The 10,999-nt window shown below is 35.9% G+C and overlaps 1 protein-coding gene across 1 annotated transcript in view; it reads right to left on the bottom strand.

The window, feature by feature from the left end:
- The window catches only part of FRK (fyn-related Src family tyrosine kinase), an 87,902-nt gene that overhangs the window by 14,815 nt on the left and 62,088 nt on the right, over positions 1-10,999 (bottom strand). The window contains exons 3-4 of the mRNA XM_005883722.2: positions 2,629-2,792; positions 748-916 (exon numbers count right to left, since the gene is read on the bottom strand). Of these exons, the coding sequence (XP_005883784.1) occupies positions 748-916; positions 2,629-2,792 (333 nt within the window). The remainder of the gene's footprint in view (positions 1-747; positions 917-2,628; positions 2,793-10,999) is intronic.

Genomic DNA, 10,999 nt, shown 5'->3' with positions numbered 1-10,999 from the left:
GGACTTGTATGCATGCATATAAGCCTAACCAATGGACACAGACAACAAGGGGGTGAGGGCATGGGGGGGGGGGCCAAGAGGGCAATAAGGACACATATGTAATACCTTAATCAATTAAGAGAAAGAAATGAAAAAAATTTCCTTAATATTGTATGACAAGTAAGTCTTAGGAAAGTTATTGAATCTGTCTCAATTCTCCTACCTCATTTTTAAAATAAAGAAAATAATGTCTGGCTGGATAAATACTGATTTTAGTATACTTTCAATTTTCACTACAGGGAAAAAGAAGATAGAGGAAAAAATAGTTCCTACATTTTCAAATACGAGCTCTTTAGATGGACCATTTTGTCTTTTGACCATACGCAACCCATGTATAAGAAAATAATCATTCCCTGAAATAACTCCAAGTTTCCACTGATTTAAGTATATTCCATAAATGAGTATTTTTAACTACACTTAGGAGAAAAGGGGAGGAGGAACACTGGAGGGTTGGACCCTAACCCTAGAGAAAAGATGCCTATTGAAATCTTACATGGGGGACATATTAAGACTTAGCTGATCCAGGGAGCATGGTCTTGCCCTACAGTCTAAGCCTTGGCCCCGGGTTACGGTCACCTGGGCCAGAGGGTGATTACAACACTTGCTTGATGTCTGCATGGGCTGCCCTGTGACCTCCTGGACAGCGGCAAGTTGAACTTATAAAAATCAACATATGCCATTGAACCTTTGACGTTCTCATTTTCGTACCTGGTTTTAACGTTTTTACTGCTACTGGAGTAGTATTGTTCCAGAGGCCTTCCCACACTTCGCCAAACTGACCGGATCCTAATCGCTTCAGAAGCTGCACAGACTTGCGGTCTATCTCCCACTGGTCCACAGTTTTATATGACAAATCAAAAGGAGTTGGCACTTGTATCTGTGTCATGGAATAATAAGAATATTTGTAAGAAAAAAAGATTTAACAATTGTTTGAATGAAACTAATAGTCCATGTCCTTTTTTAAAAAGACCATTTTAATAAAAAAAAACACAAAATATTATAAATTGTATTCTAATTGCTTTAAAATAAAAAGCAGCTGTGGCAGAATCTAAATACTAGTAATTACTTCTTCAAGCTGATGTCCGCCGCCCCCCACCCCCATATCCTGCTAACTCAGGCACCTGCTGTCCATCTGTCCCACCCCACCCCCAATTCCTCCCTCATATGGTTCTGGAATGATTTCCCTCTGCCTTTTTGCCTAGCTAAATTTTAAGGCCAAATTGAAGTTTCCACTTCATTCACAATTACTTCCCAAACTCTTTGGCCTATAGCATTTACTACATGTATCACATATTTTTGCATAATTAAAATTTTCATCTTTTTTGAAATTCATTTATTTGTTCATTCTTCCATTTACTTGTCCACTTAATAAATAAATATTTCAGCTAGGTTCCATTCTGTAACCAAAAAGGCCAGGCACTGCTCTCCTAGAGTCTATAGTCTAGTTTACCTTCTACCACCCGGTGCTTCTCCGTAAACCCTTTTCCCCACTGGATTTAACAATATTAGTCAAACTGAGTGTTTTGTAAGCTATATCTTTGGGTATAAGCTATATATTGAGTATTTTATAAGCTATATCTTTGTATGTTTTGGATATAAGCTGTATCTTTGGAAGCTTTTCTTAGCATGTGCTTAGATACTATTGTGGGGTCATTCCTATACTATCAGAGATGTACATACTTACACCAAAATTGCATATTAACTTGGCAGAATTTAACTCAACATATTCTATACATACTACATAAAATTCTTCAGCTTCTACTGCCCATAAAATTCTGATCAGATGTCACCATGCTTTCATCAGTCATCCAGGTATAAACCACAGTGCTGTCTACCCCACTGACAGTACGTGAGACCTGGGCTCTGAGGAGAAGCTGAGGGCTTGCCCCGCCACAGCACATGACCACTGCATAACTTTAAATACATTTAGGTAAAACAAGCCAACAACTAAATGATGATGGATGTAGACAAGTCTATAAGTGTTATCTCCTCCCACCAAACAGCTTAGGTCAAACAATCAAACTGTTAGAACAATTAGTTTAATGATATCTATATGTAGACAACTCATCCAGATAATGAACCTACTAATTTCATATTAATATTCCTGAATGCAGATCTAAGTAGGAATTATATTCTGGCACTTTTTTTCTCTCTAGCCGTATCATTAAGTGTTCCAATGGCAGGATACCATATTAATTTCTTAGTGCAAAGGATGAATATTTTCTGTCTTCAGTGATTGCTCTAGGTCAAGGGTTAGCAAACTTTTTCTGAAAAGAATAAGATAGTAAATATTTTAGGCTTTGTGGGTCATACAGTCTCTATTGCAATTACTAAACTCTGCTATTACAGTAAAAAAGCAAAGAGAACTTGTAAATAAATGAGCATGTCTATGTTCCCATAAAATTCACTAACAAAAGTAAGTGTGAGACAGTATTGGCACATGGGCCGTAGTCTACCTATCCATGCCTTAGGTAACCAACTGACCTTTTATTTTTTTTCTGAACTGATGAATCACATGAAAAATATTCAGTATCCTAAGGGGAAAAGTTAACTTCAAAAATAAATGAACACAGCTTGAAAGCATTTTACCTTTAAGCATGGTTTCCCCAGCTTGACACACAGGCCATCGCTTGTCTTGGTGTAGTGTCTCACGAATTCATTCAGCGTGGTAAAGGTTCTTATCCGAGTAAGGCAAAAGCCCCCTTCATCCAGTCTTCTGATTTTGTAGTGTTTCACGACCCTTTCAACTAAAACTGGAACCCAAAATAAGTCCCGTTAATAACTTCTTGCCAAAGCCAAGCAGATTTACTTATTTTGTGGTGATAGTTTGAATGTATGGAATAAAATTTTCACAAATTCTACTTATTTGTCAACTTTGTTTCAGAAAATACTTCAGAATATTTACAAAGGACATACAGCAGAATAAAAAAAAAGAGTTGTGAAATCATAATTTAAAGGAAATACAGGATAAAAATAACAGAGTGAGGCTAGCCCTAGAAAACCATGCACCGCGGCATAATATATTTGGCTAAAACATGCCATACAACTGATTCTATCATTCTGGCAATGCGAAGAGGAAACATTATCAGTTTCAGAAATTGCAGCATTGATAAGATAAAATCATAAAAGGTGTTTGAAAATAGTTCAACTCTTCTTGATACAAAGACCAGGAAGAATTTCCTCCCATGGAATCCTATAACATGGACACTGAAATAGACTAATCAGTGTCCTCAGTACTATCAGACAATAATATACAAAATTTTGCAGGGCCATTCATTCTCTGTCTCTCAATACAGGCTGATATGCCCTAGCACATTTCAATAAAAGCAGTTCCCCGGGGCCTAAAATGACACAGTCTATGTATACAATTTTCCAGCCGTTTTGCTTATCTCAGGGATAAGTCCTATAGCATTGAGGAATAGACCGCTTGCCCTTTTGAAGTCACCTGACTTGCAGTGACTATTCTGTTGCTTTTGCTTTCCACTAACCATTGTCCTCGCTTCTAGCAATGGCACCTCAATATTCCTTGAAGAATCAATGCTCCTCTAAGAGCATGCGGTCCAAGGGGACCTGGTGCCAACCCTGAGCCAAGGAAGGCAGTCAGAGCCAAGAATACTGAATTCCAGGACTGTAGTAGAGAGCTCTAGAAATGCAGGAAGAAATTTGTTACCGTTGTTGTCTTGTTGCTGTTCCTGTTTAACTGCTGGGAGTTTGGAACTATCAGAAACATTCTTCCCCCTCCAGGGAAAGAGGTGAGCTGCCTAAGAAGAGAAGCTGTCCAAGTGGAAAAACAGAGTCTTGATAGGAAATGTGAAGCTTGACCCCTGGGGCCAGCCAAGCCTGGCTTGTCAGCTATAAGAGTCAATTAATTTCCTAATTTTGGTTTTCTGCACTTGTATTAAAAATATTTACTGACGCTCTTCATAGCTACCCATTCACTTAGCAAAGTTATTGGTAAGTATTGAGCAGCATTTACCAGCAATAGAGATAGTCTGAATTCCTTGCTAAATATTGAAACGCATGCTTTATTAATCAGTCAAGTTGGAACAATGCTTTCATGAACGGAAAGAAGACTGAGAAGACATCTCAATCCACGTACAGAGGTTACAGAGGGTTACTGAGGGTATGTCAAAGGCTCGGACAATATTTTCCTGGAAAAGTTATTGGTGTACACAGAAGAGCTATAATTTTTAAAAAAAGACAATGTCAAGCATTGACAAGGAAGCGAATGACTAGAATTATCTCTCTCCTCTCTCCACACAGTGGATAAAACTGTAATTTTTACAATCACTTTGGAAAACTATTTGTCATGATCTACTAAAGTTCAACATAACCAGACCTGTAATGCAGTAATTCCACTCTTAAGTATATAATAAACAAAAATACACAATATATTCATCAAAACGCATATATAAGAATGTTTTTAGTGGCATTTTTGTCAGAACCTAAAGCTGGGAACAATCTAAATGTCCATCAACTATAGAATGGACTAATATAAATTGTTTATATTTGTCCAGTGGAATACTATAAAGAAATGTAAATATACAGATAACAATAACATGAATGAATCTCACAAACACAAAATTATGGTTCCATTATTTAAAAATGTAAAAAGAGCAAAACTGTTGATATTAAGAGTCAGACTGGGGTGTTGGGGACATTCTATTTCTTGACTGGGTGCTGGGTACATGAGTATATTCATTTTGTGAATGTATACCAGACTAAACTTTTTTTTTAAATACAGAGGGCAAGAGTATATTTAGCTCCTCCAAAAGCAATACAAACTTCTTAAATTATAATATTTAGGTGTCTGGAACACTTACTTGTACTCTCTGTGTCAAATTACCATTCTCACTGATTATGACTTTGGGACAATGTTAATTGGCCTGTAAAATCATCACTAAATAAAAGAGTTTTATTAAGACACAGAGCTAAGTACGTAGCAGATTCCTATGTATGGATTAAAAGGTTAACAATATATCAAAGAGAGCGGTAAACAATATTAGCCCAAATTTATTTCTCCACAAAGTAATAAAAATATTAGCAGTAGAAAGGTAGCTAAATATAAAATATATCTGCAGTTTATATAAATTATTGCTCTGAATATTCAATCTTTGCCATCCATCGAAAGAAAAGTAAGCAAATTATAGTTGAGATATCTAGTTAGCCAATAGGTCTATAATTAGAAATGATGAAAAGCAAAAAAAAAAAAATCCCCATATTTAAATAAGATGAACAATATCTGGTTCCAAATTGACTGTATGGGAGTTAAGCATAAACTTAGGAATTTCTTTTTAGTGCACCACTGAAGACCTAATGATTTCCAAGCTAGAGACTAAAGCCAATAGATGACTGAAGAGTCAAAATACTCCTTGTGATATTCTTAAAAAGGGATGCAAATCACAATGATTGATATTGATTATAAAGAAAGCCTAATAAATGTTTGCCAACTATTTGCAGATAAAGATTTAAACCCTCAGTTGTAAAAACCAGTTCTGTCTAATACATCCAGAGTTGTCAAGCACAATAAAAGTAATTGTGTTTAACCAAAAAGATGGGGAGATGGGAGACCCATATTACAATTTAACTTTCTATGACCAAAACATGTCAGTCTCGCTGGTCCTCAGCTTCTTCGTCAAGAGTAGGCTTTGAGAAATCTCCACATTTCCAAATGTTTCCACCTTAGTGTTCCAACATTTATTTTTTTAAATTTATCTTTATTGTTGAAAGTATTACAGATGTCCCCTTTGTTTATTTGTGTGTTTTTTTATTTTTTCCCATTGATCCCCTCCACACCATACTAATGGCTGTTGCTTCTTCTCTCTAAATTCCTATTTCTTTTTTTATTCCCTTTCACAATATTTAGTTCTCACTTTGGAGCCTTGAACACCACTTGAAAGCTTTTCCTACGCATCTTCCCATAAGGTTTCAATTTAAATCCCCAGAACCAGACTTCCCCACCCACCTTATGGAATATACCCCTCCCCAGCTCCTGTTTAATGGCATATATATATTTATAATAACCTGTTATGGCATTCATCTCAGTAGAGGTGGTTCCGTGAAGGGCAGAGGCTCTGCTGTCTTAATCCAGAGCTTGGCACAGAATAACAACTAACATAAACATCTGCTAGATGCATGAATGATGTCACTGACTCTGGGATTTGAAGTGAAATATAAGCTTTTGAAATGTCAACTGCAAAATTAAATAGGTAATTACATAAATACTTTCAGGACAAGATTTCCTTGGAATTTTATTTTTAAAGGGAGGAAAATGAACTCAGCTCCAGGATATAAAGACTATTAGAGTACAGTCATTCATGGTTATAGCCAATTTCTTAATTTTTTGCAACATAACACAGAAATAACTGTTTCATCTGTTATTGACAGTGAGGGTATTTCTATGTGGTTCATTCAAGTTTTCAATCTAAACAAGATTGAAAGGTTTATGTAATTTAAAAATTAGACCACAGAAGCTATATGAAGGAAATTCAATACAGTGTAGTCGGGATGGAGGCACTTTTAATATTGTATTCCTGAGTAATCAAATCCAAATTATATGATTGTTTTTTAAAAGTGGTTTTAATTTGTTAGTAGTGAATCCACACATTTGCATTGACATTCCAAATAAAGATTGAATTCAGGGGTCTCAGAACTAGGGAGAAATAAATTTTCTATTCCTTTTTTGGTTCACTGTAATCTTTATTATTGAACCAACCTACTCCAAGTTCTAGAGACCAGAAGTGAATAATAATACTTGTGTCATTCTTATTGTGAATTACTATGGGTTCAAATTAGTTAAGCATTTTAGTAGCTCAACTGCAAAAAATATAAGGCTAACTATAAACTATAATGGAATCACCCATCAAAAACTCAGTAGAATCATGATTGAATGAACTGAGCTAAAAGGCCAAGCACCCTGAGTTTGCTTCTTGACTCTCATTTATGCTGTTTGACCTAGGGGTAAATGTTTCACCTGTCAACTGATTAATTTACCTGAACATATCCAAGAAGAGTACAATAAAAGTTTGTTGAATGTTTAAAGAAATAAACTATTTCTGCTCATAAACTTCTATAAGGACCCAGACCCAAGTCACCTGATTATCCAGAGCAACTGCTTCTGGGGGAATTCATGTGTTATCAATAGAGTGTTGAGATTTCAGTCCAATTTTCAGATGCAAATGCTTTTTCAAGTAGTCAAAGGTTGACATAGAAGCCCAGCTTTCTCCTAATGGTGAGATCTTATGTTACATTGTCTCTCATGGTAGAAACGGGTTTGTCTACCACTGCACAAAGGAGTGCTGTGAGATTTCATCAAATAGAAATTTTGAAGTCCTGTCCTCATTCTACCACACCACTAACATATTACTCAGAACATATTAAATCATTATGAAATCCAAGATATTCCAAACTTAGATTTTTTTAAGACAGAACTTCCAGAAATTAATTTTTGAATACAATATGTATAGAGTCTCTGTCTGAATCACTCAAAGACAACCTAGTACACTCATTGAAAAATATCAATATAACAAGGAGTTTGGCATTTTATAGATAAACAAATGGTTAACTGAGCTAGTTTTCATTTTCTGACTAGTCCTCTGGCATCATTTGGGCATAGCTGTATTCCTACTAACTGATAATAACCTGGTCCTATACTGAGTAAAACAATTTGACCTAGATGATTGAGCAAAGTGTTGAAAATCAAGAATTTACTGCCCTAATCTTGTCTGCCAGGGATTTGTTCTTTGACCTTAGGCAAGAAATTTCATTTTAGTTTCCTTATCTAGAGAATGAGACTAATGATCTTATCTACATATCCCCTCAGGGATAGTTTGAATGTCATCAGTCACAAAGGATGATAGAGATATCTAAATGTCCAATGTGTGAGTGCTACATTGGAATATCAGCATTATCAAATAGCACTGTCATCAAAAGAGAGCCACATCCAAAGTAAAATTCTCCACTCTGATGAACAATAATGGCTACATAACATAGTAGCCACCAAACATGTGAAGTGAAGAAATTACTATTAATTCTGTGTAAGAGAACTTCTGCACTTAACTCCTCTGGAAGGTTTATTTGTACTTTCTTTTTTTATTGATTTAAGAGAGGAAGGGAGAGATAGAACATCAATGATGAGACAGAATCATCGATTGGCTGCTAGGGAAATTAGCCCGCAACCCGGGAATGTGCCCTGACAGAAAATCAAACTATGACCTCCTGGATCACAGGTCAACGCTCAACCATTGAGCAACACTGGCTTGTTTGTACTTTTTAAAACTATTACAAAAATAATCATGATAACTCCTACCATACCACTGCTTCAGAAATCATGTTAGGGTGGGTCTATGCCCATAAGTAAATAACATTTAATTGAGTTTTTATATTGCATCTCCCCTTAAAACAGAATTCAAGGCACACACATGTCATGTATTTCATTCTGTAGCAAATAGAGCAGGATGCTAGTCTGAGCAATTTTGAAAGAAGAAAGTACATCTGTCTTAAAATATTGAAGTGTATCAGGTTGAAGAGTTGTTCTCTCCTTTTCTGGGAAAAAAAAGAAATTCACTAAAACCAAAGGGAACAAACAGAACTAACTATTTTTATGCATACAACTCAGTGAGTCCCCTAGAGCTCCTGCCTCCCCACTAGGTATATTCAGTGTGCTGTGGACATCAGTCAGTAAGCTTGACTATTAAACTGGTAGGTTGAGTGATGTGAAGACTATTAAGAGAATGTCTATGTTAGGTGAGTCAAAAAACTTACTTAAAAAGCTCTTTGAGGAAACATCTGATAGCTCTCATGACCCGAGGTCTTCCAGGATTATTACTGATCTGGGAGACCTTCACAGTCAAAGATGAAGGTTTTACACACAAAAATAGACTATCTCTTCTAGATATTATATAGCATAGACATCATGAGTTTTATCCATATATCTGTGCAAATAGTAATGATATTTTTAAGGAAAATGTTGTCTAAAAAATCATTATAAAAATAGAACAAACCCATATGAGAGCTGGTTCTTAAATTTTCAGACTCAAATTTCAACTGTATTGTCTATATATGAGAGCTTAAGAAGATGAGTATCTCTTTAACAATACATAATTGTGCATCAGTATTTTGTCAGATAATTTAATAGTAAAGTGTCTCCCACAGTATCACAGGAAAATTGCCTTTGCAGCATCTGCTATTGCAGAGAAAGTCCCTGAGAAACAATTTGACTCTTTATTTCTCTCAGGATTCTAACTTCTCACTCAATATTAGACCTGCAATAAATCACCAGGAATTTACTCACTTGGATTATATTACTATATATTAGCTCAGTTTCCTGCAGAAAATCTTTCACTGGGTTAAGATTTAATGTGACATGAGAGCCAGTGCTTCTACTTTTCAAAACTTACCCTAAGGGAATATTCCAAATATTTACATGCATTTATTTAGTTATTTCCCTGCTTTGTTCCAACAAGATCCAGAGACTTGCATAAATTATCAAACATTTTTAAAAATTTAAGTAAGTGGGTGAAGGAACTGGGACGAAAGGGAAGGAGAGCATGATGACTCCAGGAATACGACTGGTGTGCTTCAGGTGAGGTATTCTTTAAATTCCAATCATGTTTGCTAGATGTGGGCCAAAGATTTGGCTCTCTGCATTTCTGGAGCTCATAGCCATGAGGGAAACACATTCAGTTCCCTGATTCCCTGAAGAAAAATATTAACAAACTGTTCCCCCCTCCCCCCAAAAAAAGCAGCAACACTCTTCCTGGTATTGAAATGAGAAAAACATTTCTCATGTAGGTCCTCATAAAGAAAACAGAAAATGCACTGAGAAATACCATCATCAACATTCTAACTATACCAACACACTGCAAAGGGCTGGTCCTTATAATGTCCATTAATGTGGCTCATTTCCAACAAAAAAAATTTAAGGAAAGCATTTGTATGGGAAACTAAACAGAGTTCATCATCCAAAATAGGGAAAGCCATATGTATAAAGATGTTCACTGCAGTATTTTTATAGCTTTAAATGACTGTTAAATTATAACAAATCTGAAAATTGGTAGTTAGAAATATAATCATAAAATTATGGAGTAACAAGAAAAAAAAACACATAATGTGTTAAGTGAAATAAGTGGGATACAGAATTAAGAGAATAATAGAATTGCAAACACGAGGATACATCTGGCAGCTCACATGTCCTGAGCTCACAAGCTGAGATTGCTTGTAAAAATATAACTGCGTAAGGGCAAAGATGATTAAATTTGACAACATGAAAATAGCTGCCTTAGATTGGCAGATTTGTGAGTATTTTACTCTCTGTTTTCCAAAACAATTGTGATAAAAGTATAGTGACTTTAAAATAAGAACACATGCATACTGCGTCTAGCTTTGTTTAGAGAGGAAACATAAGAATTAACCACCTGAACTGGTTTGGCTCAGTGGATAGTACGTCAGCCTGCGGACTGAAGAGTCCTAGGTTCAATTCCGGCCAAGGGCATGTACCTTGGTTGTGAGCACATCCCCAGTAGGGGGTGTGCAGGAGGCAGCTGAATCGATGTTTCTCTCTCATCGATGTTTCTAACTCTCTATCCCTCTCCATCTCCCTTCCTCTCTGTAAAAAAATCAATAAAATATATTTTTTAAAAAAAGAATTAACCACCTGAGACAATGTCCACACTATTATGATACTTGACAGTCCTTATGGAAAGCTCCCATGAACTCATTTCTCTTTGAAATCACGATGCATCTCTTCTTACATTAGCCCATGAGACACACTGTTTCCCTTTCGCCTTGTCTGGCAGAGAACCCCAGCTAACCTGACTTCTAAACTGTGATAATTACCTCCTATTACAGGCTCAGCAAGATCAATTTCTCAGTTCTTTTTCATCGGTTTTGTCTTTTTTTTTAATGTTTACCTTTATTTTATACTCTTTTGGCAATGTAAACCAACCTAAAATCTTTTGTA

This window comes from Myotis brandtii, unplaced genomic scaffold, assembly GCF_000412655.1.
Source record: "Myotis brandtii unplaced genomic scaffold, ASM41265v1 scaffold8, whole genome shotgun sequence".
Classification (NCBI taxonomy): Eukaryota; Metazoa; Chordata; class Mammalia; order Chiroptera; family Vespertilionidae; genus Myotis; species Myotis brandtii.
The sequence above is the reverse complement of the archived record's forward strand: the minus strand, read 5'-3'. Positions and strand labels throughout refer to the sequence as shown.